Source organism: Gadus macrocephalus, chromosome 4 (assembly GCF_031168955.1).
Source record: "Gadus macrocephalus chromosome 4, ASM3116895v1".
Lineage (NCBI taxonomy): Eukaryota > Metazoa > Chordata > Actinopteri > Gadiformes > Gadidae > Gadus > Gadus macrocephalus.
The window spans coordinates 2944363-2971848 of record NC_082385.1 but is presented as its reverse complement, the minus strand read 5'-3'; the positions used below and the strand labels follow the sequence as shown (position 1 = coordinate 2971848).

Sequence of the window (27486 nt, the reverse complement as noted above, 5' to 3'; positions counted from 1 at the left end):
CCCGGGCAATCGAGAGGCACGGTAAATCAAATACATGTTATACATGATACATGTTATTTATCATATCAAATACTGTGATTGTGTGAGTCGTGTTACACGTGAACATGAAACTTGAAATAGCCGACAGCCGCGCTGTCGATTCTTTGACTACTAGCGGCTTATGCATTTCGGTCGGGGAGGGTTTGCATTTATAATAAAATGTATCATTTAATGAGATGTTTAGGAGTATGCCTACTGTGTGTGTGTGTGTGTGTGTGTGTGTGTGTGTGTGTGTGTGTGTGTGTGTGTGTGTGTGTGTGTGTGTGTGTGTGTGTGTGTGTGTGTGTGTGTGTGTGTGTGTCAGATTACAGGCATGTGTAAATCCTGGTAAATGACCAGGCGCTCAAATAGCTCTTGTAATTGCATTAAATACATCCAAGCTGCAACGTAGGCTACTATTTTCTCTAAAGGTTTGGCCTCACTTGGCTTCCTCAAAAAAAATCCCCACGCCACTGTGTGTGTGTGTGTGTGTGTGTGTGTGTGTGTGTGTGTGTGTGTGTGTGTGTGTGTGTGTGTGTGTGTGTGTGTGTGTGTGTGTGTGTGTGTGTGTGAACTGCACTGATGTTGACAGCCTCTCGCTGGTGTGTGTGCTCCGTCCCCTCATTGGTTCATGTTTTTAGTGCGTGCCGAGTTTAGGGATTACTGACGTCATTCTGAACAACACAAAACAAACCATTTCTCCTCCTCTCCTTGAAACACACCGCTCCACGCCTGGACCCAGGGACCGCCTCTCACGGCTGGACTGGGTGTGCGCGTCTGCGTGTGTACAAGTCAGCACGTTCCTGTGTATGTGTGTCAGCATGTCCGTGTGTTTTCATTTGCGCGTGTGTGTCAGTGTGTTCGCGTGTGTTTGGGTTTATGTCAGCGTATACTGTTCGTGTGCATTTGTATGTTTTTATGCGTGTCCGCGTGTACGTGTGTGTGTGTGTCAGCACGTACGTGTGTTTGTGTATGCGCATGTGTAGGTGTCTGTGTAAGTACCCATGTGAGTGTGTACCTGGGTGCATGCATGAGTACGCAGGTTTGTGTCTGTCTGTCTGTCTGTCTGTCTGTCTGTCTGTCGTTCTGTCTGTCGTTCTGTCTGCCTGTCTGTCTGTGGCGCAGGTGAGACTCACGCAGGTGGGAGGGCAGCCGGGCGGGGTCCTCCTCCATGCGGCCGGTGGGCCGGGCGGCGGACTGAAAGAGAACGAGCACACCCACGCACACGCACGTCACTGAGGGGGCTTTCGCTTTGGTAACACTTTATTTTAAACCACTCGGATTCTTTCAGACATTATCGCATTTAAATTGCTGTTCAAAACCTGTCGTCCACACACGTCTACAGGAACGACCGGGTTCCCAGTTTCCCACATCTCACTTTCACTTCTGAAGAGGAAGTGCAATGTTGTATTTGACTAAACAAATTTCTTCCAATGCCTGGCCAAACTCAGGGCACTTTAAATTTGAAAGTGGCATCAACGTTTATAAGATGACGCAGAAGAAGGGACGATTAGGAATAAATGTTGCATGGGTGAAGTGACCCACCATGCAACAATACAAACAAAAAACTCAATCTCCCAGCCCATGAAGTCTCTCCATCACATAGGCGTGTAAGGACTAACTAGTTACCAAACCAGTTTACCATTGAGTCGTCACTCGAAAGTCTGAGGGCTAACCACACCCTCTTATAAAACAACCGTCCTGGAATTTATCACTCCGTCAACACTATACCACGTATTATACCACACGCCAGGTTATTTTAAGAGAATGGATCCGACAGACAAAACTGGCCTACCATGTATAACCCAGTCCACACTACAACAGATTTCACAAGGCTCTGCTTACCTGTGCCCGCTGTTACCTGTGCCGGCTCGCCAAGTTGAGTTGTCCGGATCGCAGCCTTCCGGGCTTGCTCCCCAATTGATGAAAAACTATTTTGATTCTTTGTGGTGTGGTGGTCTCGTGCCTCCTCTATGACTCGGAGAGTGGTAAATGTTCAACACGTGGTTTATTCTAACAGAGACACAAGGTAAACGAGCTTGAGTTCTGGAGGTGGTTCATGAAGCATCTCCCAAACACAGGTAAACAAACTGTTTATATTGGGAGTGGGAGGAATGGTAAATAAGCCACGCCTACACGTTCTAGTTTACCCAGGTAAACCTTTGGTCTGTCTTGGCTTTAGCGGAATGGCAAAGTGGCCATGTTTGTAGTCTTTAACTTATCTACAAAATCATAACACCTTATATGGTGTTGTCCATTACGTGGAGAACCATTCATAACTGTTGACACATGTCATCAGAAATAGCATAGACTAAAATAATTTACATCACCAACCCTTTCCTAGCCCTTAATTTTATTTTTTAACGCTATAGAGCGTGCATGTTCCTTATTTAGTCATCCCGGAAGAAACTTAGGTTTCGTTTTCCAATCATAAGAAAAGGAAACTCATGCCGACTGCTGCCGTGAATAACCGCGACCCTCAACAAGTCTATCGTTTAGACTTGTTTCTGTGTGTGCAAAAAAACACCTATTTTTTTCTTTTTTTGAGGTTGGTTGGGGGACAACCTACCTATGCCTCTATGCTAAAACCACCACTGCTCTCACTCCAAGTTGTACACGGCTGTGAACTCGGTGGGTTCATGGACCTTGTAAAGAAAGGGTGGGTCGCGTTTATTCACGGCAGTAGTCGGCATGAGTTTCCTTTTCTTACGATTGGAAAACGAAACCCAAGTTTCTTCCGGGATGACCAAATAAGGAACATGCACGCTCTAAAGAAGGGTAATAAACAGAACTGAAAAACCTCTTATTAACATCATTGTATAATAGGTTTTAGATCATATCTTTAAGTTATTGATTATTTTTTTCCATATCTATTATTTATTTATTTGTTATCAATTGTAGTAATACAATAACGACATAAAGTACGACTAATATAGGGCTGTACAGACCCCTTTGCACAATCTTTGAACACAACCCATAGGTAAGTTGTAGGTCTACTGGCTTATGAATATCATACATCCCATTCTTTCCTTTTGTGTTACTATTTAAACTTTCTTGACGGGTAACAACTCGGTAACAACTCGTGGTGCAGAGACGCACCACGCCCCTCAGAGGACGAGTCGGGAAAAGTGGGCCACCGTGAGGGCGCAATGGTCAGCGATACTCTTTCCTGCTCGCTTCCTCCGCTCCGTGGCCTCACAGATATCCATGGGGCAATTTATCCAAGCGGGTGTCTCTAGATGGGGGCGGACACGCCATACTGATCACCTGTCATCAGTGAGGTGCGGATCAGAGTTCATGTATGGGGAGTCTGTCCAGACGTCGCCGACTAGCGGTTGTCCATCATCTGAAGAGAGTCTTTGGTGACTGTGGACGGAGGGAGGAGGGGGGGTTGGATGTTGAGCGGCCACTTCCCTTCATGTGCTGGGAGATTGAGTTACAGTGGGAATCTGACACCCTGATACACACTCCCACACACACACACGGGGGTAATGCCCGGGCTAGAATAGCCCCTTTTCACAGAGGACAAACACAAGTCACTCAGCAGTACTATAGGGGTCTGCTGCTCTCGTATCAGGGCACTGGTAGTAGACTTGTGATTGCTTGTTGAGGGAAGTTTAGTTTAGTCTACCTGTCACCTGCCATAAATAGGGCTAGGACACCAGCCTTAATGGATGGCCTTGAAGTAAATTGTTACACAAAATATCATTTTGTGTCACATTATTTGTAAAAAAAAAAATTGTGTAACCCACAAAATATAAATTACAGTTGTTAAAGAATTTAACAACATCAAAATCACAATGAATTCTTATAAATTCCTCTTCGCAACACAGCAGAGCTTGGTCTGAATGGCAGGTCAACAGAAAGCCCTGAAAGATGTTCGGGTCGGCCTACCGTAGCCCAGGGCTGTGTACTAGACTCTGTCTATTAACGAGAGACCTGAGAGATGTTCGGGTCGGCCTACCGTAGCCCAGGTCTGTGTACTAGACTCTGTCTATTAACGAGAGACCTGAAAGATGTTTGGGTCGGCCTACCGTAGCCCAGGGCTGTGTACTAGACTCTGTCTATTAACGAGAGACCTGAGAGATGTTCGGGTCGGCCTACCGTAGCCCAGGACTGTGTGGTCTATTAACGAGCTTGTTGGTTCCCCCAACTTCCCCAAATATTCTAATGAATATTTCATGAAAACGTTCATATTTGCAAGCATGACATCATACACATCATGTCATGCTGGTAAAGCATGTGCCTCTGGAAAATAGAAACACATAAGGCAGATATATCTGCCAAAAGTACCGCAACGAAAGGCCCAAAAAGCTTTTTTAACAACAGAAAAACAAACTATCTCCAAAGGTCTGCATTCTGTGTTTATCCCGGTCAGGAACCGGTAGGACTACGGTTAAGGTGTGACAAACGGAGCCTGATGCACCACAGGGACACAGCTGAGGGATCCCCTCTTCGGTGCGTCGAGCGTAACGCGATGGGTGCACCGGAGACCGTGGGCGCAATCACGCCTCGTTCACACTACATGCGTTTGTCGACGGATGGGGGCTTTTTGACGCATCCATGTGTTTTCCCGGGTTATATTACAAACGCGATTTCATTGGACAGTGTTTTTATGTATATATGCAAAACGCGATCTGATTGGCCGACTGATCCATCGCTGCCTGAAAGGTTGAAAAATTTGACGGACACATGTGGTGTGAATGCGCCCTTAGGGCGCATTCACACTACCTCCGTCCGTCGACGGATCTCATTGACTCTGCATGGGACTCTCTCGAAATGCATTGTGGTTCTGTCCGTTCTGTCGGCTCCGTGGCCTGCGTCAAAAAGTTGAGAATTTTAAAGCGACGGGCAGCGACGGATCCATCGGCCAATAAGATCATGGTTATGCAAATACACTCCACGCGACTACTGGAACCATTTAGCAATAACAAGCAGGAAGAAGCAGGAAAAATCAGGCCGTTATATTTTTTTTAAAGAAATGTGGAATTGTTGGATTGGATTGTTTTTAGTCGCCAGTTGTTTGTGTCATCTTTTGTATTTACATCCACACATCGGCTTTGTAGTAGGAAGCAATCCACAAAGACTTGTCCCCTATATGTCAGACACGCCCTCGGTTATCCGTTGACGGACGCATGTAGTGTGACGACGCATTCACACTGCCCCCGTCCGTCGACGGATGGGGTCTTTTTGACGTATCCATGTGTTTCCCCCGGGTTCTACTACAAAGACGATTTCATTGGACAGTGTACTTGCGTATATTTGCATTACACGATCTGATTGGCCGAAGGTTCCGTCGCTGCATGAAAAGTTGAAAATTTCTCAACTTTTGACGCAAGCAACAGTAACGAGAGAACGGATGGACCCACAATGCATTTCGAGAGCGTCCAATGCAGTCAGTGAGATCCGTAGACGGACGGAGGTAGTGTGAATATGTCCTGAATGCGGCGTAAAACTGATGCATCCGACGACGAGCGCCGCAGCGAATGCAGGGTTGCATTGTTACATCTCAGGACGATCAAGTAGGTAGGGCTGTTGTTAGGGGGCATAGTGCTGTGGCGGCGGGACGGCATTCGAGAACGCGCCGGGGATGCGATGTGCGGGCATGGCTCTGGGCACAGACGTGGGCGGGGGGGGGCTGGGTAGGTCTGTTGTGAGGGGGCGGTAGAGCTGTGGCAGAGGGGCGCCATTCAAGTACGAGAATGCCCCGGGGATGTGATGTGCCGGCGTGGCTCTGGGCACAGACGTGGGCGGGGGGGGGCTGGGTAGGGCTGTTGTGTGGGGGCGGTAGGGCTGTGGCGGCGGGGCGCCATTCAAGTACGAGAAAGCGCCGTCGATGCGATGTGCCGGCGTGGCTCTGGCCACAGACGTGGGCGGGGGGGGGCTGGGTCGGGCTGTTGGGAGGGGGCGGTAGAGCTGTGGCGGCAGTACGCCATTCAAGTTAGAGCAAGCGCCAGTGAACTGCTGAGGGGGCGTGGTTCTGGGTGCAGGCATGGGTTTCACCGCAGGCTTCGGTTTCACCACAGGCGTGGGTATCACCATAGGCGTGGGTATTACCACAGGCGTCGGTTTCACCACAGGCGTGGGTTTCACCACAGGCGTGGGTTTCACCACAGGCGTGGGTATCACCATAGGCGTGGGTATTACCACAGGCGTCGGTTTCACCACAGGCGTGGGTTTCACCACAGGCGTGGGTATTACCACAGGCGTCGGTTTCACCACAGGCATGGGTATTACCACCGGTGCGGCGGCAACAGCGATCAGTAACCCGGACAACGAGTAGCCCACGGCCGACGCCTTCTCCTCGTACGTGAGCAGGAACTCCGGGTAGATCTGAGGCCGGTCGAAGACGACAAAGATGGAGGGTGAGCGGATGTCGTCGACGCAGCTGTCGTAGAAGAGGGTGTCCCCGCCGTCCTTGGAGGGGGGGCGCACGTAGTCGGGCGAGCCCCAGGTGTGGTGACCCACCAGCACCCGGGACACGAAAAAGGAGCGGACCGTCGAGGTGTACCCGGTGAAGTGGTGGGAGTAGCTGGCGTCCCGGGCAAAGTAACTGCCTGGGGATGGGGAGAGAGACGAGGAGAGGAGACAGAGGAGAGGAGAGAAGGGGAGAGAAGAGGAGAGGAGACAACCCAACCTTTGGTTATCCAAGCCGTTCCAACACATGTCAGTTGTTAAAGTGGCAGTCTGTAGGATTTAGTGGCATCTAGAGGTGAGGTTGCAGATTGCAACCAACCGAATATCACCCCTGCCTCACCTTTCCCTTTCAAAAGACATAGGAAATGTAAGGCGGCCTGTACTGTACTGTACTTTGCTCATAGTTTGATAGTGTAAGTATGGCAGCGATTAAGATTTAACATTTTAAACTCTACAGCCTGAATTCTAAATTCTGGAGCAGTTTGTCCGTCCTAGGCTTCTGAAGAAGCATGGCCGCCTCCACGGCATGGGCTCATTGTAAAAATTAACAATACTTTTTTAAGGGCTATACAATAACTAAAACACAATTTTGAACATTCAATCTCAGCCAAGTCTGTTCTGCTAGATGCCCCTCATCGTACACACCGCACCTTTAAGTCCTGAAGCGATGTTGTTGCGTTAGCTTACCCTTGCCCAAGACGGTCCCGTGGGTTCCGCAGATCCTCCAGTCAAAGTTTGAGCAGCAGATGGCGTCGATGAACTTGGAGTCTGTGCCGTGGAACAGCTTCCTCTCGGCCACGTTACGGCCCCCATTCCTCGTCTTCATTTGTTCCCTTTGCCTTTTTAAAGAACAAGATTAAAAAAAAAAAAGTTAAAATTGCAGTTGATCATTATTTGTTATAAAACGTCACAAAAAATAACGATAACGTTATAAAGATAAGATAATGTTATAACGTAAGATAACGTTATAAAAGCGTGATCCAACCGATAACGCAAAGTTTTAAAAAACTAATTTTAAATGGTTGATCATATAAGCTTTATCGTTTTGAGTCCCTTGTGTCGGCCATTCTAGGGCATTTCCGACTAACCGACGTACAACTGAAATTGGTCCCAGAGACTCTTGTTCTGAATCCTCTCGATCTTCACGATGTCAAAGGTGGTCATCTTCTGACGAAACAGCGTCTCCACCTCCTTGTATTCTTCTGATGAATCTTGCAGCAGTACTTTCTACCAGAGACAGAGGAGAGAGCTCTTAATTTACCTTTGAGAACAGTTAGAACAACCCAAAGGTGTATGTCATGAGACTCATCTTTTTAAATACTGATTACTCATCTTTTTAAATACATCCTAACTGTATTTATCACCAGGATGTCGTCACCATCAATACTGGATACAAATCTGAATAAGGTTAACATCATCTCTCTAATAATGAATATAACATTTCTAAAAGCACATGGAATTTATGATCTCGACCTAAAAAAGAAAATGTAGGTAATGTTGTTGCATGTAACCCTTTGATGTAACCCTATAAAAAGGATTATAATTACCTTGTATCCAATCTCAGGAACCTGGGTTTTGTCCCAGTGTCTGGGAAAAGCATGGACATTTGGTGGACCATTTGGAGGCCTTCTACTGAAATAAAAAATAAATGAATAACTTCACCTAAAGCATAATAGAAAGGACCCGTTCTGTGTCTATTTTATGGTCAGCGGTCCAAAGTGCCCGATGTAGAATTGGTCTGTGTCGATCTGAAATGTGAGGGTCAATATTAGGACAGAGGTATGACGGCAGATACGGCAATACAAAGTCGCCTAACTGGAGCACTCACTGGTGATTTCTGAGGTTGTATAATCGTCTCTACATGGAAATTTTGATTCAGAAAAAATTTAACATTTCCCAAAGCTTCCTGGTCATAAAGCAGGAAAAGTGAAAGTGATAGGATTCATCAGGGTTGGGCCTGGGTTTGCTTTTTTTCATACTGTCTAGTGCAGTAGTTCTCAAGTGGGGGGTACTGCAGGGGGTAATCAGAAAATCGTAAAGTTAAAGGTCCCATGGCATGCTACTTCATGGATGCTTAATATTGATATTAGTGGGCGTTCCCGAAATTCAGCCGTGGTGCAGAATTACAGCCACTACGAGCCAGTCGCACATTGAGCTTTCCCCAAATGCGCCGTTTCGGTCTCTGTAGCTTTAATACAAATGGGGAGGAGAGAGGCGGGTCAAGGAGGAGGGGGGGCGTCGCCCTGAGCAGCTTGCGGCCACGGCACCATGCGCTCTGTTTACAGTGGATGTATCGCAATTGTGAGGCCACACAGCCTTTAGCCGTGTTCTGTAAATATTCTAGAACACACGGGAGTCCTGGTGCTCTATGTAGGAAGAGACTGCAGAGGGTGGCAAACGTCGCGCAAAGAATCATTGGCTGCCCTCTGCCTTCCTTAACCACCATCTACGGCTCCCGCTGTCTCAGCAGGGCCAGAGGCATCCTGAAGGACACCACCCACCCCGGCTACCATCTCTTCAACCTGTTGCCCTCTGGCAGGTTGCCAAAACAAATAGACTCAGGAACAGCTTCTTTCCCAAAGCTGTCACCATGACCTGCACTGATGTTTGTCGTCTGTTGGTAGTCTTTACTGTGTATTTAAGTTTTACTGTGTATACTTACATTTGTATTTATTTATTTATTTATTTATATTATATATTGCTTTTGTAAATTATTATATATTTATATTCGATAACATGTGTGCACTTTTATGGAGCTGCTCATTGCATTTTGTTGTACTTGTACAATGACAATAAAGCTTTCTATTCTATTCTCTATCTAAATAATATCTAAATAATATCATATTATACATAGATATCTATATCATCATTCTCACGGCCAAAAGCTGTGTGAGCCTCCAGACGATATTATGGATCTCAAACGACTGCGTCGCTCTTCCACGTCCATATCAATCTGAAGTAGACTGAACCACGACAATGGAGGAGAAAGGGATTGTTGACCGTGGTTGTCTCCCGCCGGAGCCTCGCTGCCGAAGGACCACCGCCTCGGGGGTACACTAGTAGCAAAAGTTTGAGAGCCACTGGTGTAGCGGGACCAAGACATTTGACTTCTCTAAAGGCAAACAGAGAGGCAGTCCGTCCTCCAGGTGGAACGCACCTTGTCCTGATGTCCTGCATGTCGGCGGAGGACAGGAACCGAGGCCGTCGCCTCACCACCCTCTTGGTGCCGTAACTCTTATTGGTCTGAATCATGTCTGCAAAATGAAAAGGAATACAAATCTTATGATGCTACGTTTCAATTGAGTCATCCAGCACACGCTGTCTGGAGTGACTCACAGAGAGTTCACCTAACAGATCATTAATAAAGGGTTGACTTGTTACCGGAAGGTTGCTAGTTTGATCCCTGGCTCCTGAGTGTTGAGGTGTCGATGAGCAAGACACCTCAGCCTAACCTCTCCTGACGAGTGTGTGTGGTTGTATGTCGCTTACTCGCTTTGGATGAAAGCGTCTGCTAAATGCCCTAAATGTTAATGTAATGAACCTCTTTGGTCCCAGGGGTTCAAACTCCCTAGCAACGTCACGTTGCACCGGCCTCACCCTGGAGGCTGAGTGTGTAGGCCTGGGACCCTGCGGTGAACTCCACCACCGCCTGGGGGTTCTTCTGGAACTTCTGCTCCAGCTCTGTGCTGCTGTTGGTCTGGAGCGAGCGTGCAAGGAAACGAAAACACGCCCAGTTAAGAATTTCTATTTGTCTGTTCAAATCAGTTCTTCGAATAAAATATTCAAGCACAATTGGTCGCCACCACCATTTCTAGTCTGCCACCAATTATCTACCCTGACCCCCTAGCACTCTAAACTTAAAGTTTACAAACCACAAACTATCGGCTAGATTATTGCGTTTGCGGATGTGAGCCGAGTCAGGCTGACGCCGCTTTGTGATGGTACTGAACTCACCGGTGAATCGTACTGGTTCCAGTTCCCATGCTCATCCTCCCAGTACCAGAGCCAGTCAGTGGTGAGTATGGAGGGGGGCTGGAGGACTGAGGAGATGGAGGAGAGACGCCTGACCTTCTGGAGTCTGCGCAACATGGTGTCAAAGCACACCGCTCCTCCATCCACCATGCTGCAGGAAACATCACACACCGTTGACCCTCAGTAACGCCTCGTTTCCACATACGTATGTTTTTCGTATCCGTGCTTCCGTAAATTTACGGAAGGAGTCGCTAGTGTTTTACGTACGGGCATGAATTTATTTACAGACAAAAGATGTTAGGAGGAAACCGATGGATTGCTTACTCCGGGTAGGAAATGAGTCCTTAGCCCAAGTGAACGAGTTCAAGTACCTTGGGGTCTTGTTCGCGAGTGAGGGTAGGCTACTATGGAGTGTGAGATTGGCCGGAGAATCGGAGCAGCGGGGGCGGTATTGCGTTCGCTTTACCGCACCGTTGTAACAAAAAGAGAGCTGAGCCGCAAGGCAAAGCTCTCGATCTACCGGTCGATCTTCGTTCCTATCTTCACCTATGGTCATGAGGGCTGGGTGATGACCGAAAGGACGAGATCGCGGGTACAAGCGGCCGAGATGAGTTTTCTCAGAAAGGTGGCTGGCGTCTCCCTTAGGGATAGGGTGAGAAGCTCAGCCCTCCGTGAGGAACTCGGATTAGAGCCGCTGCTCCTTTACTTGGAAAGGAGTAAGAAAAACTCCCCCCGTCAGAGTTGGTCAATGTGGCCCAGGAAAGGGAAGTCTGGGGCCCCCTGCTTGAGCTGCTCCCCCCGCGACCCGACCCCGGATAAGCGGACGAAAATGAGATGAGACAAAAGATGTGGGAGCGTATGATAATGGCCGTTTTTAGGAGACCGGTACTTTGGAACATGAGGATCGACATATACAGAGATAGATAAAAACAAAACCAACCAGGCTTGGAAAGAGATCGGTGAGGAGTTTGGCCTGCCAGGTACTTACAAGTTTTGTGAAAAACATAAAAACTTCCATACGGTATCTCCGTAAAACGACGGCGAAAGTTAAATTTTTTGAACGTATATTACGGACATACCGGACAGAAATTTTACGGAGGGGAGGAGTCTCGGAGGAAAAACGGACATTACGGAGAATCACATAGGAATGAATGGACTTTCGGTCGGAGACGGTTGGATCGCATACGAGAATGTACGTATGTGGAAACGAGGCGTAAGTGGGTTTAGCGATCACACGTGCAGCATAAAAACGCAACTCAACACTTGTTCAATCAATTCAATAATGAAAAATAGACAGGATTTAGGGGACACTAGGAATCAACCGGAGCAAACTGAGGTTTCAAACTGGGATTAAACGGAGTAGGCTAATTTCAACAAAAAGGGTTTCAAACTGGGATTTTAGGTTTATTCCAACAAAAAGGGTTTCAAACTGGGATTAAAAGGAGTAGGCTCATTTCAACAAACAGGGTTTCAAACTGGTATTAATGGACTAGGCTAATTTAAACAAAAAGGGTTTGAAACCGGTATTAAACCGAGTAGGCTCATTTAAACAAAAAGGGTTTCAAACTGGGATTAAACAGAATAGGCTCATTCAAACCAAAAGGGTTTCAAACTGGGATTAAAAACAAAAAGGGTTTCAAACTGTGATAAAATGGACTAGGCTAATTTAAACAAAAAGAGTTTGAAACCGGTATTATTCCGAGCATGCTCACTTCAACAAAAAGGGTTTCAAACTGGGTTTAAATAGAATAGGCTCATTTAAACTAAAAGGGTTTCAAACTGGGATTAAACGGAGTAGGTTGATTTAAACCAAAAGGGTTTTAAACTGGTATTAAACCAAGTAGTAGGCTAATTCAAATAAAAATGATTTCAAACTGGTATTAAATCGAGTAGGCTAATTCAAACAAAAAGGGTTTCAAACTTGGATTTAACAGAATAGGCACATTAAAACCAAAAGGGTTTCAAACTGTTATTATATAGAGTAGGCTAATTTAAACCAAAGGGTTTTGACTAGAGACGTACGAGCAGTGGCAGGTCTGCTTGTAACGACTAGAGCCTCCTCATCCTATCAGCACCTTCAGTCCCATACACTGTCGTCCGTCCCATACCTGTATGTCTTTTTGGGGTTACAGTAATCCTCTTCTATCTTCTCCGAGCTATCCAGCAGCGTCCACTGATGGCCCTCCAGAACTTCCCAGCTGTAAGGCAGCTTGTAATGAGCTCGGAAACACCTTTCTGAAGAAGACAGGGAGGAACAGGATTATCGGTTGTCATACGGCTAACACAACAGGTAATCTCTGGTGCTCAGGTGGCAACAGGTTTTTTGTGTACAATTGAGTTTTAAATAAGATCCGTTCATTTGAACTCACCTGTGGTGTGTCTACAGGTGCCTATAAGGAAGTACATGCAAATCTCGGTTTTATCTGAAAAACAAATCAAACAATGAACAACTATTTTCAATGGACGAGCACAATGGTAGTTTTAAAATGGACCTTGTTCCATTCTTATTCAACACCTCAGAGGATCATACAGACATTCCTCTGCAGTCAATGACATCAGTCTATCTCTCAGTTCACGTAGACAAGTATAATTAAGGTTAACTTTAAGTATAAATTCTACAAGAATATAAGGTAAATAGATTTACAATGGAGCCAAATCTTAAACACTATTCAGGGGTTGACACTAGGGTTTCAAAAGCAGTTGCCCATCGGGCAAGTACAGGTCATGCTTGACTTGCCCGAATGTAATGTTAACTTGCCCAAATTAAAATCACAATCGTGAACGCCGCAAGCCTCTTTTTGCCAGGCACCTGGCCTTATTTTGGGGAACTCAGAAAACTCATCCTAGCTCAGACTGAAGCTGAATGTTAGCTTCTTCCACACATCTACGTGTTTAAAATTAACAAACTTCTTCTTTGATTACTTGTTTACCAAATGGTCACATCGTGCCATGAAGTGATTTCAGTCCACCGTTGCAACCTATTAAAGCTATCGCCCAGTTATATGTAAACCTGCATGCTTTCATCTGGATTTTATGCAAATGTGAATAACTAAATGTCCAAGGTAGTAGTAAAGAGATGTATTTTTTACCTTTCACGTTTCTTGTAGGTCTAATAATCACGATCACAATCGCGTTTATAGTAGTGTTGTCACGATACTGGATTTTCTAACTTCGATACAATACCTGGAAAAATATGGATAATCTATACAGAGTTTCCGTTGTCCGGTAATTACCGGTCATTGACCGGTAAAAAATGAGGAGGACCGAAAATTCTAAATGTCTCCGGTCAGAATGACCAATGGAAATAATTCTCTGCACAATTTGAATTGTGTTTAAATATGCTACAGTGGTCATTTTTTTAGCCAATTCATGTTAAACAATGAGGGTTTTGATTGACCCGACCTGGCCCGCCAATATTTTCCACAGCTATCCTTGAGCCGGGCCTTTGATCGAGCGTTTGTGTTTTTGTTTTTTTTATCATTGCTTTATTGGACTAATCTGAGGAGAAATCTATGCCATAAACAGAAATATTATGGGTCTTTATTACACAGGTCTTCTCAATGCCGTGGAACACTCCGTTCACTTGCATGGGTAGTAGTCCGGTAACTTGTCAACCCCAGCGTCTTCGGTTGCTAAGCGACGTCACCGTCTTTGGCGGACTATTTCACTGCTGATCAACACTACGAATGCTGGTATTGAATAAATTGTAAAAAGACACACCATGTGAAGTTATTTTTTTCATTTTGGCAAGTGGCCGTTTAATAAGCGGGATAATGTATAGAACGTCGCCAGTCATTATCGAAAATAGGCCCCTTCAAGGCGAAGCAAGACACCTTCGCTGTGCGTCGGTGTCCTGTTCACCCTGTCGGGGCTTATTTTCCCGATAATGACAGGCGTTCTATACATTATTCCTCACATATATATTTAGCAGAGTAGGCCTAAGTAACAAATGTGTACTACAAAGTTACACATGTATTAAAAAAAATGTCGAATGTGTCGGGCCGGGCTCGGGCCGGTGCGGGCTTGATTTTCTGGGCCAATCTAAGCTCTAATAAAGACTGCTCATTGAAGCCGCCTTGGGGAAGGAAGAGTCACGAGGCGTATTATGCGTATTGAAAGCAGCAGAGACACTCTTGATACATTTGACTTTAAGTCAGCAGCGGCACGCTTTACAGCTTCCAAATATCGAAAGAAGTAAAAAATAACAACAACGTTAAAATGAAACCTTCCAGGTCACATGACCGGCACCAATATTTTCTAGCGGAAACACTGCAGCCAACCCGTTCTACCTCCTGAGCCTCATGCCGCCCCTGCCCCCCCCCCCCCACACACACACACAAATGTAAATCCTAAAAGAAAAAAAAAAAAGGAAAAAACACTTGTGTGACTGACCTTTAAGCTTGAGGTGCTGGATGGAGCTCTCTTGCAGTGGGTGGAGGGAGTTCCTAGGCAGGTAGGAGGACGGGCCGCGGGCCTTCTTCTGCTTCAGGATTTGGTGCAGCAGCTCATAGAGGACGTCTCCTACAGAGATAGACACACAGGGTCGAAGGTCAACCTAGAGGATCAGAGGTCAACCTAGAGGACGTCTCCTACAGAGACAGAAACACAGGGTCAAAGGTCAACCTAGAGGGTCAGAGGTCAACCTAGAGGACGTCTCCTACAGAGACAGAAACACAGGGTCAAAGGTCAACCTAGAGGGTCAGAGGTCAACCTAGAGGACGTCTCCTACAGAGATAGAAACACAGGGTCGAAGGTCAACCTAGAGGATCAGAGGTCAACCTAGAGGACGTCTCCTACAGAGACAGAAACACAGGGTCAAAGGTCAACCTAGAGGGTCAGAGGTCAACCTAGAGGACGTCTCCTACAGAGACAGAAACACAGGGTCAAAGGTCAACCTAGAGGGTCAGAGGTCAACCTAGAGGACGTCTCCTACAGAGACAGAAACACAGGGTCAAAGGTCAACCTAGAGGGTCAGAGGTCAACCTAGAGGACGTCTCCTACAGAGGCAGACACACAAGGTCAGAGGTCAACCTAGAGGACGTCTCCTACAGAGACAGACACAGGGTCAGAGGTCATCCTAGAGGTTGTTTCCTGCATGACGACACACACACACACACACACACACACACTAAGGATCAAATGTCAACATAGAGGACGTCTACTGCATGACGAGACACACAGGGTCAGACGTCAACCTAGAGGACCGAGACACACACACAGGTTCAGAGGTCAACCTAGAGGACACACACAGGGTCAGAGGTTTTCTCTCTCTGATTGTCACCACAAGTTGTTAAGACTTGGTTGACTTGACTTCAGAGTTGGAATTATTTATTTTTTGAATAAAAGCCCTCCCATGTTCCCGCTCATAAAACACACTTTATGAGTGTGTGTGTGCATGAGTGTGTGCGTGAGCGTGTGTGCATGAGTGTGTGTTCTTTCAAGTGTGTGTGTCTATACAAACATGTGTGTGTCCATACTAACGTGTGCATGTGTGTGCGTGTACAAACTCACTTCGATGTATGAGTTTGTGTCCATAATATTGCGTGTGTGTGCATGAGAGTGTGCTCATGCAATTGTGTGTGTCCATACCAGTGTTGGGGACGTTACATTAAAAAAGTAACTAGTTATAGTTACTCACTACTTGTTCCAAAATGTAACTGAGTTAGTAACTGAATTCCTCTATAATAAAAGTAGCTAGTTACCAGGGAAAGTAACTATTTGCGTTACTGTAAAAAAAGAAAGTTGCTATATGTCAAAGAATCTGGATTTTTCTGAGCAGTTTTCACTTGGCCTTAATGTGTTAAATGGTTGAACTGCCCATTCAAGACTGATATATATATATATCCTGATATACTTCCAACTGAATTTTAATTTGCTTGGTTGCAAACGCTGTGGAACTTTTCATCGGATTGCTCCGGACTCGCCATTTCTGCTGCTTCATCGAATCTGTTTGGTGTGTGCGTGTGCGTGTGCGTGTGTGTGTGTGCGTGTGTGTGTGTGTGTGTGTGTGTGTGTGTCAGACCAATGAGTAAGAGAGGATATGTGTGTGTGTGTGTGTGTGTGTGTGGCCTGTGAGACTTGTGTGTAAAAACACTGGCTCCAATTGGCTACCATGAAACATGACTCTGCATTAGCCAATCACAATCGCTTATCTTGTTGTTAACCCACCCGGTCACCTCACTAGCAGTTTGTGTTTGGAGCCAGGGGTGCGTTACGCAGTTTATTCAATCAATTCATAGTAGGGCACCGCATTTAACGTACAGTAACGGTAACAGCGTTGTAACGACGGAAACAGTAATTAGTTAGATTACCCCGTTACCGAAAAAATAACGGCGTTACCTAACGCCGTTCTTTTAAACTGCGTTATTACACTGGTCCAAATAAACATTTGTGTGTGTCCATACTAACGTGGATGAATGTGTTTTTGTCCATAATATTGCGTGCGCGTAAACATGTGTGTTTGCGTTGGTGAGTGAGTGTGCATGTGTGCTCTTGCAAGTGTGTGTGTTCTTGCAATTGTGTGTGTTCATACAAACATGTGTGGGTCCATACCAACGTCACGTGGATGTGTTTGTATCCATAATAATGTGTGTACACCTACGTACTGCGTGTGAGTGAGTGAGTGAGTGAGTGAGTGAGTGAGTGAGTGAGTGAGTGAGTGAGTGAGTGAGTGTGTGTACCTGAGTGTGGCGAGCGGGAGCGGAAGTCCTCCTTGGTGAGCAGCAGCAGGGCCTTGCCGTTCATCTGGAAGGAGGAGCTGGTGGTGGTAAACTCCCGTTCCGCCCAGCGCAGCCACTCGTCCACGTCCTCCTGGTCCCAGAACACCGGCTGAAGGGGGGAAACATAAAACAGGTCGGGACTGCAAAAAGGCTCAGGACCCAAAAAGGGTTGGGAAGATCCAGTTGGGAGTTCTGACAATGCAAAGAACCCCCGGTGTGTGGGTGCCATTCCAGTGTCTGAGTTTGGGGGAGGGGTTTGGACCCAAACCCCTCCCTCACAATCAGGTCCACACGTCAGGTCCCGGGATGACTGAGGTTCAGAACCGCCGTGGTGATGGACAGTCCAGAGCGGTGCTTCGTTACCTTTTTGGGGACTAAAGCACAGCGCTTTAGCGTTAGCTTTATTGGTAGCCGGACCCAAAATTAAAAGAATGACTGTTGTTGTGTTTAACAGTGCGAGGCACAGGGAGAATGACGGCAGATCCGGGGCCTCTACGAATAGTCAAATCTCCTAACCTTTATGCCTCCTTTACTTAACCTTTGTGGAAAACGTCATCGGGTCAAGGAGAGATGAAAAGGTGCTTCCTTTCGAACATAGGAAAAGACAGCACTGTTTAAAATGAATTCGAAAAAAACGAGGCTCAACTTATGTTGACGTTGAAATTAACTGCCCCCAGTAGTCTTTCTTCCATGTGAAGTCTGCATTTTATTTTCTTAAAAATTTCTTGTTGGTTAGTCAACTTCTTTATGTGGATTTGGCTCAATGGATGAATGGTGAACTGAATTTCACCTCTAGGGATGATGTGTGAAAAATACAATCGTGAAACGAAATCACATTCAATGAAGCTTTTGATATACAATATACAGTGTAGAAACAGAATGTCGAATTGAATCCGTTTAATATTTGAAGTTATTCAACATGGTGCTTTGTAATGATATGCATATTTTTTTTCTGGCATGAATTTGTTATTTGTTTTTATCTAAAACAAAGCCATAATTCCATTTACCGTATTTTCCGGACTGTACGTCGCTCCCGAGTATTAGTCGCATCAGTCAAAAAATGCTCCATGACGAGGAAAAAAACATATATACGTCGCATCGGTGTATAAGTCGTATTTATTTTTAAACAAGAACGTTTAGTCTGGAGAGACTGAATATAATTGCAATAGCAATATAGGCTATTCGCCAGTCCCGGCTTTTCGCCAGTCCCGGACAAGTTTTTCACTCACCCCAAACTTTCTTTCTGTTGCTCGATTGCCGTTTTCGGCTGCATACTTTATAATCTGCAGTTTAAATTGTGCAGTATAGCTTTTTCTTTTTGGCGGCATTTTATTTTGTGTTCTCTTTTGTTTTGTCTACGGTCTAGTTTATTTATAATTTATTCGGTGGTGCAGTAGGCTTGCAGCGTTCAGTTGTAGGCCTAATGAATGACGGTGCCATCTTGCGGCCAAAGATTATGTACGCACAATTTTGGCATATAAGTCGCTTCGAAATATAAGTCGCAGGGCAAGCCAAACTACAAAAAAACCGCGACTTATAGTCCGGAAAATACGGTAATTACATCGTAAACTACTATAAATGATTTCCCTGGATTTATGTAGCAAGGCAAGCTTATTGATAGTTCACTGTTCAAAGCAGATAAACACTGGCTGTGCATGGACTACAAACACTGTGTGTGTGTGTGTGTGTGTGTGCGCGTGCACACGTGTGTGTACACGTGTGCACAAACGGAAGGCTGCCGGGGGTGATAAGAGTGTGTGTGTGTGTGTGTGTGTGTGTGTGTGTGTGTGTGTGTGTGTTTGTGTGTGTGTCAGACCGATGTGTGAGAGAGGACGCCTTGAGGGGAATATTCTGTCTTCCATCTGTCATAAAGGAAATAAATAGCACAGCAGGACAGGCCTCGGGTGAGGACTTGTGACCCGCAGGCCCTTGCAGTTGTAATCATTCTCTGAAGGCGTCCCGAAGGAAAGCCCTGGGGTCCTCACATGTTAAATAAAAATACAGAGCCAGGAACCCGGGTTGACTCCTGTCTGTCTGTCTGTCTGTCTGTCTGTGTCTGTGGCGCAGGTGCGCTGGACTCACGCAGGTGGGTGGGCAGCCGGGTGGGGTCCTCCTCCATGCGGCCGGTGGGCCGGGCGGCGGGGGCATGGACGGGGGAGGAGGTGGAGTTGGGCTGGGGGCTGGCCGACGGACTGAAAGAGCTTCTCTCCTGCTGCGGACACACACAGGGGACACGGGGCATGCCTCACTAGGATCCACCACACACAAACACACACACACCATCGTCTTCTTCATTATCATCGTCGTCGTCGTCATCATGAGGGCAGGATGGTGGACAGGGGGCGACGGGAGCTCAAGAGGAAGAGCGGGTTGGCTGGTAACCAGAAGGTTGCTAGTCCTAGCTGTGTCGCGGTGTCGAGCAAGGCACCTCACCCTGACTGCTCCTGACCAGCTGGCTGTCGCCCTGCGTGGTCGACTCAAGTCGTCGGTGTGAATGAATGAATGGTTGTAATTCGTTTTGAATAAAAGCGACTTCTAAATCCCCTTAATGTAAATCATCATCATTGGGGCAGGATGGTGGAAAGGTTCTGGGTTCGATCCCCCATGTCGGTAGTATGTGACGTGTGTCTCAGTGCACTAAAGGTCACTTTGACTAATGATCTGCTGGTCATGATAGTAGGAGTTCAATGCCCGTATGATAAGCTTTAATCACCTGCCAAGTATTGCAATGATTTGTTTTAAAAATGCTTATTAGCCTGGAGAATGGTGGATCAATGTGATGTTGTTTCTTTTTATAAACCAGTGTATTATTTCATTTATCTAAGTAGAGTCAACCATGCATGGCTATCGCCTTGCATGGTTGACTGCCGTCGCTGTTTCAATGTGTGTGTAGGTGCCCACTTGGAAATACCACACAGGATGCAGAGAGCTTCGACTGGGGTTCGACTTTAATTCTCTCCTCCTTTCACCACTGCCATTTTAACACCTTCTGACACCGTGAAAACTATGAAAATGGACAGAAATACAAATGCCATAGTACCAGATTTCAGTAAATAATACATAGAAATCATGTTCACATTATTTTTTATTTTTTTTAAACCGAATAAAACTGAAACTGAGAGAAAACTGAGTTTCTCTCAGTTTCAAAAAAATTAACCACTCTTTTTACAATGAATACACCATAAGTCTCCTACTACCTCTTTCTGCTTCCAAGCGCGCTAAGTTTGAGGTCAGCCTGCGGTACCAGCCCTTACACTAGAAATACAATGACACAAGAAACACGGAGTGAACCACAATAAATAACCTTTTACAAGTTTTAACAAAGGATATGACATGTAAATAGTTCGTTTGCATGTTTTACCAACTCTGTAGCTTCGTGAGCATGTGGTTTTTGCCGAGAGGGAGCAGGAAGTGTAGCGTCTTTGATAACAGGAAGCACTCACAAAATAAGGGGGGTGCTCGTCAAATAAAAGTACAAAAAAGTAAACTGGCATAATTTATAGATGAAATTAACTGCAATTTACACCTGCTACAATGAATGAGCAAATACACAATAAGCAAATTAATTGTACAGGATTTCTTCACTAATTTCTTTATTAATGAATTACTTTACATTGAACTGTCAGAGGCATACAAATGATTTGTATCACATCATATCACTAAAGCAGTGTGCACATAACTGTTTGTTCTACATCATTTTTCAAGGAGAAGCACTAATCGAATCGTTGGATTGGTCTCTCAATAACTGAGGGTTTGGAAGGGGGATCTTGTTTTCTTTGAGACTTTCGCTCTCCTACATGCACTTTGACACGACGGACTAAGCCATCGCTGTCTTAAACAGACTCCACCACTCGTCCTAGTTGCAAATGATTTCTCGGGTTGTCGTCTTTGATGATGACAATATCATTGGCTCTGAGGTTGCGCTGAGGTGAATGCTATTTCTGTCTTATGGATATGTTGAGCAAATACTCCTTCTTCGACCCCAGAATTGTTCAATGAGATATTGAACTCTTCTCCATCTCTTTGTAGCGTACAAATCCTCCTTCACGAATACTCTAGGGGGAGGAAGAGCAACTTTAGATTTCATCATGATGAGATGATTCGGTGTTAAAGGTTCCAGCGCATGAGGATCATTGATTCCATCTACTGTTAATGGGCGACTGTTAACGATTGCCATGGCCTCATACAACAGTGCTCTGAGAGAGGCGTCATCAAGTCGACATGGGCACTGGGCGAAGGTTGCATTCAGCACATTTCGAACAGATCTAATTTGCCGTTCCCAGACACCGCCTGCATGGCTGGCAGAGGGGGCGATGAAGAGAAATTCACATTGCTTCTCAGACAGGACTATTTCCAGTAGCTTGGTGTCGCATTGTTTAAGTGCTTCCTTAAACTCATTTCTGGCGCCAACAAAGTTAGAACCTTGGTCGCAGTGTAGTTGTCGGACAGCTCCTCTGAGGCTGATAAAGCATCTCAATGCGTTGATGAATGAGTCTGTCGACAAATCTCTCGATTATGGACAGCTCTTGAGTACAGACCTGTGAAAATCAGGCCATATCTTTCATATTCTTTGCGGGCTTTCTTTACAATGAACGGGCCAAAACAGTCCATGCCGCTATTTGTAAAAGGTGCTGAGGCTTCAAGACGTTCTTTAGGGAGTTCAGCCATCCGCTGGTACTCTGTCGGCCGTCGAAGTTTCCTGCAAAGCACACAGGTAAGTATCAGTTTAGCAACCAGCTTGCTGCCACCAATGACCCAGAATCCATTTGTCCTAAGTTCCATTTGTGTCTGGCTTTGACCCTGATGGCATGTCTTAGCGTGGCAGTGGGACAGAATCAGCTTAGTCATATGACTGTTGTTTGGTAAGATGACTGGGTACTTAATTTTGTGGGAGAGATTACTTTTTTAATCTCCCACCAACACGGAGAAGTCCTTCAGACCAAATGAGATCAAGACTGAAGAGAGAGATTGAGTTTGGGAGGTTTTTTCACCTTGAAGCGTCTTTATCTCATGGGGGAAGGCTTGCTGCTGTGTGATTTTAATCACTGCCTCAGCAGCCTTCTCACGCTCCTCCACAGTCACACGTTCACTATGTTGTTTTTGTTTAGCACTCAGTCTCTTGATTCTTGCAACCACCTTTACAAGTGTTGTCCATGAGGAAAACTGACTCAGACGCTGGTGGATATCGTTTCAATTATTGGCTTCGGTTGCAAGCACCTGAATTGTCTTGACTTCAGGATCACCGACGAGCAATTCTGCTGGAGTGCTGGGTGTTAGATGTAAGTCACGCTCCCAGAGAAACTTCGGTCCTCGCAGCCAGTTCGTTGAGTGAAGGTCTGAGCATGAAGACCTCGGGATGCGTGACCTGCCGGGTTTTCTGAGGCATCCACATAATAACACTGACTTGGATTATTATTATCTCTAATCAGCTGAACACGGTTCGCAAAAAATATGTGGAACCTACGGGCATCATTGTTGATGTACCCAAGCACAACTTGCGAATCAATCCAGAAAAATCCTTGATCAATGTTCATGTCAAGCTCACCGTTTAACATGACGCTTACTTTTGCAGAAACCACCGCTGCTGCGCGTTCATTTCTTGGGATACTTGTGACCTTTGAGTGTGCGACCCTTGCCTTTGCCATCACAAGACTGCAATGGACTTCATTCTTGTAATTTTTGTACCTGAGGTACAAAAGAACATGCACCATATCCTACACAGCTGGCATCTGAAAAATGGTGTAACTCTACACTGACAATGTTATGAAAGTCATGACATCTTGGAATTGAGACCTCTTTCAACTTGAGAAGACCATTTATCCATTCCTCCCACCGTGGCTTTATATCATCTGTGACAAAGCTCCTGAAGGATATGTTTTCCACTTAGGCTGAATGGAGCGATGAATCCGAGTGGATCGTAGAGAGAGGCGATGACAGACAAACAACCACAACGAGTTGAAGGCTGATCTTTCAAGCTGATGTTAAAGCTGAAAGCGTCGTCCTTTATCGACCATTGAATGCCGAGAGCACGTTCTGATGGGTTTGGATCAAAACCTAGAGGCTCAATGTTTGCTGCTCTTTCAGAGGGATCTAAGCAAGAGAGCGCTGCTTCTTCATTTGAGTTGAATTTGTGAAGGCGTAGGCCTCCTCTTTTGCACAACTCTTGCAACTCAGTGATCCGTTTTTTGGCTTCCTCGGCTGATGAAACGCTGACTAAACCGTCAACGTAAAAGTTTTTCTCCACGAATGTTGAAGCCATGGAATAGTCAGTTTTGTGTTGTCGTGCTAGATGCTTTAAACCAAAATTGGCACATCCTGGAGACGAAGCGGCTCCGAAGAGATGAACCGCCATCCTGTACTCCTGAGGTTCCTTCTCCAGATCTCCACCTTTCCACCAGAGGAATTTCAGATAATTTCTGAATGCTGGAGTAACAGAGGATTGATAAAACATTCTTTCAATGTCACAGATTATGGCTACAGCTTCTTTCCTGAATCTGCAAAGTACTGCTACCAGAGGATTGATTAGATCAGGACCAGTTAGCAGAAACACCCTGGAAACACCCTTGTTTAGAGAAACACCCTGGAATTTGGCCGAACAGTCAAAAATGACTCAATTTATCTGGTTTTCTGGGGTGATAGATGCTGTGATGCAGATGGTACCACTCTGTCTGTCCCTCTGATGTCCATGGGGCAGGCTCTGCATTACCTTTGTTAATGGTTTCTTCCATGAATGTTTTGTATTGATCACAGTATTGTTTGTTGGCCTTTAATTTTGCTTGAGACACTGCAGGCGAACCATGGCTAACCTTTTGTGGTCTGGCAGGTTGGGCGGACTGTTGCCTTTGAAGGGGAGAGGCATTTCATAATGCCCGTCCTCCTTCTGTGTGATGTGGTTACTGAGGAACTGTATGAAATGAACATCTTCTTGGGACACATATTTATCCTCATAAGTTCTCTCAATAAAGTATTATTCCAGGGCCTTTAGAACATCTGTCGCTAATGGAACTGGCAGTTATTTTACTGTGAGTCGATGCACAAAGCTCTGACCTCCTTGACTGTCTAAGTGGGGGTTTGATCAGCCTATTATGCTCCATCCTAGTTCTGATCTCTGTGCAAATGGTTGGTTTTTATCACCTAAGATGACTTCATGAGGAGCTAGTGCTGCTGGACAGTCGTATCCGATTAGGAGCCCTACATCACAGTCTTGGAGGGGTGGTCAATTATCTGCCACGCTTCTGAGATGAGGCCGCAGTAATGCGGTTTCCTTCATTGGAACATAAGACATATCCACTGGGATAAAGTCACGGCTGTAGGCCTGCTGTAGTTGAATACGGCTCTCAGAGTGGAGTCCTCAAACTTGTAGACCATGAACACTCTTACTCAATATGATTGTGTCAATTGCTGTCATAGTACTAGGTTTCAGTTTTATTGGTTGGACATCCACATTCAATTTATCAAGTACATCTTCTAAGACAAATGTTGAATCACTTTGTGTGTCTAGTATTGCGTATGTGAGTATGTGTTGTGAAGCCTGTGAAAACAGATCCAACATTCAGTAAATTTGTAAAAGATAATCTTTAAACACACACACACATCAGTTTACAGATTGTTATGGCTACATTCATTAGTATGTTAATGCTATATCTTCCAGACTATGTACATTACCTCATGAGGCTGCTCATGGAGGTTTTTGAGGACCCAACATAATTTGAAGAGGAAATTAAGACTATCCCCATCCCTCCAGACCTTTCAGCGGAATATACACACACTCCCAAGGCTGAGCTGGTTGCCGTCACGTCTCCCGCTTCAATCAAGAGGTGGTCTGAAGCCTACGAAGTCACCAGATGGGAACTGCTGCCGTATCCGCTGCACCACACATGACGGGATGATGACCCGACAACTATGTCCTAAATATCCCCAACAACAGCTTACAAAGCTGCGATAGGCAAGATGCCTGAAACGCCTAAGGGACAAGGAGCAGAACTTTCTGTTAAACTGTTTTCAACAATAACGTCTTATAGGCTGGGCCTATACTGGGCCTTACTGTGCACCCCCCACCTCCAAACGAAACCAACTCTTTTTGAATGGTCTGACCATGCTCAACATAAAAATATAGTTGGCTTCGTTAGGAGGTGGGGGTGCACGGTAAGGCCCCGTAGCTCGCAGCCTAATAGTTTGTTTTTCTTTTAATGGTAAATTGTCACAGGTCCATAATCATACTTGTAGATATTGTAGATATTTTGTAGACTGTATGTGTTTAGACACACTCTCTAGGCCTGCATGTTGTGTCATGCAGGTTATTGATTCTGGCACTTGGCTCATTCGTCTTAGTACCTAATAAATACAATAAGACAAAATAACTACTGTGTAAAGTGACCTTGACATCACAGAGTACAACATTACTGTATAGGAAAATACAGATTCAGGAAGCAACATCTGTTTTCCAGTCATACTTTTATTGAAAAAAAATTTTTTAATCACTGATTAGTTCTAAATAACAATGATTGCTATTGTAAATACATGGCTGAGACAACAGTGAACAGGTGAGATTTCTCGTAACTGGTATTACTGAAGCAACATCTATTCGAGTAGGATTGTTATTGACAAAAAATGTTATCACTAATGAATTCACATAACAAACATGGTACAGTTGGCTGGTACTACAGCAAACAGGTGAGAATTATGAGATTACTCGTTTTCCATTACAAGTGGACTGGTGTTCCTGTTGCTATATGGTAGAGATGATCTAAACATGCAATATAGTTTACTAGAAGTTAATTATAAGGTTTTGTGATGATAGTGGTAGGCTATCTTCTGAGGATATATATATATATATATTAGTGGTGGGCATAGATATTTTTTTTTAAATCTAGATTAATTTGCAAAAAATTTGTGTGTTTACCTTGACAGCGGTCAATTAAACTGGGCAATGGTGATTTATCAAACATAATTCACTGCCGGAAGTTGTGAAGTGCCCATGCAAGTGAACGGAGCATAAACAAAAATAATTGACAGCTGAACGTTGGGAAGGCCCATGCAAGTGAATGGAGCAGTCTACAGCATTGAGAAGAGCCGTGTAATAATCCATAATAATGTAAGGTTTAGAAGTTAAATATTTGAAAGTTGTAGAATAAATTAATATAATTTATATTGGAGTTAATTTGCTAGAAATGTACTTAAAATATTTAGTCAGTTAATCATTTACATATTTATGTTACACAATTATTACATATTTACATATTTAACACAGTCAGGATATTCTGTTGAATCTGCCTCTCTGATTCCCTCACGTTTACCTCAGTCTAAGGGTGCACTCACACTAGGCCGTCTGGCCGTGGCCGTTGGCCGTTTTCACACCTAACGGTGCTCAAATGGCCCCATTGTTCTCTGGCCTGCACTCACACTGGGCCATCTGGCCGTGGCCGTTGGCCGTCGCAACTGTGGCCTGGCCACGGTAGGCTCTTGTACATACGTCATCACGTCGTAAGTAACACGTCATCACCAAGCGTCCGCTGCATGGACCATAATAAAGTCTGCCGCCAGTCAGAGTTTTAACAACAATGGACAACAACACAGGGAACTAAGTTCGCACTTTGCCGAGTCTGTTGCTTATTTGGATATATGTTTACCGTTTAATGGGAAAGAAGGCTCGTCGCCGTTATTATGTCCGTGGTCGTCGCATGGACTATACGTCATCCAGCTCAGGTTGCGTAGCCGTGCGTGTGCGCGTGTCGGCTCATTAACATCTGTACCGTAGCGGCCCGGACCGTAGCAGCACACCTCTCCCAAGTGGCCAAATTAGCCTGGCCTGGCCAGACTGGCCACACTCACACTGGCAGATTTGAGCACGGTTAGGTGTGAAAACGGCCACGGCCACGGCCAGATGGCTTAGTGTGACTGCACCCTAAATTCTAGCTTCTGATTGGTTAGTTCAGTCACGTGATGGGTCCGAACAAGGAAGTGTTTGAAAAAAGATTAACGGCAATATTTTTTTTTATCGCGCGATAAAAGTTTCGCGTTAACGCAGCCGTTAACGCCGATAATGGCCCACCACTAATATATATATATATATATATGTTAGGGGTGTAACGGTACACAACAGTCACGGTTCGGTACGTACCTCGGTTTTGAAGTCACGGTACGGTACAGGACGGTTCGGTTCATAGTTATGGTGAATAAAATGTGTAACAAATATAAAAAAAATACTGCTGCAATTCTCCAATAACCCTAACATAAAATTAATGAAAAATCCAGTGTTAATGCTCAGTCTAAACTCTTTAAGCTGGTATGTAAACAAAGAGTATGTAAACTTTAAGGGTTTAAAGAAAATATTCCTGCAGCTCTCTAAAGCTCTGAAGTT

General features: G+C 45.2%; 1 protein-coding gene across 8 annotated transcripts in view; it reads right to left on the bottom strand.

The window, feature by feature from the left end:
• Nucleotides 1-20545, bottom strand: part of LOC132454943 (uncharacterized) — a 103749-nt gene extending 83204 nt beyond the window's left edge. For 4 of the 8 annotated variants that reach the window (XM_060048562.1, XM_060048568.1, XM_060048569.1 and 1 more), the window contains exons 1-9: nt 20488-20545; nt 19209-19338; nt 17088-17235; nt 14800-14928; nt 12777-12830; nt 12516-12642; nt 10390-10558; nt 10033-10132; nt 9593-9689 (exon numbers count right to left, since the gene is read on the bottom strand). In XM_060048562.1, the coding sequence (XP_059904545.1) occupies nt 9593-9689; nt 10033-10132; nt 10390-10558; nt 12516-12642; nt 12777-12830; nt 14800-14928; nt 17088-17235; nt 19209-19338; nt 20488-20510 (977 nt within the window). In that variant the 5' untranslated portion in view covers nt 20511-20545. Of the gene's footprint in view, nt 1-1154; nt 1216-1863; nt 2470-2587; nt 2769-9592; nt 9690-10032; nt 10133-10389; nt 10559-12515; nt 12643-12776; nt 12831-14799; nt 14929-17087; nt 17236-19208; nt 19339-20487 lie in introns of those variants that run through there. The other 4 variants (XM_060048563.1, XM_060048564.1, XM_060048566.1 and 1 more) reach the window with 4 other exon arrangements.
• Nucleotides 20546-27486: the final 6941 nt, after the last annotated feature.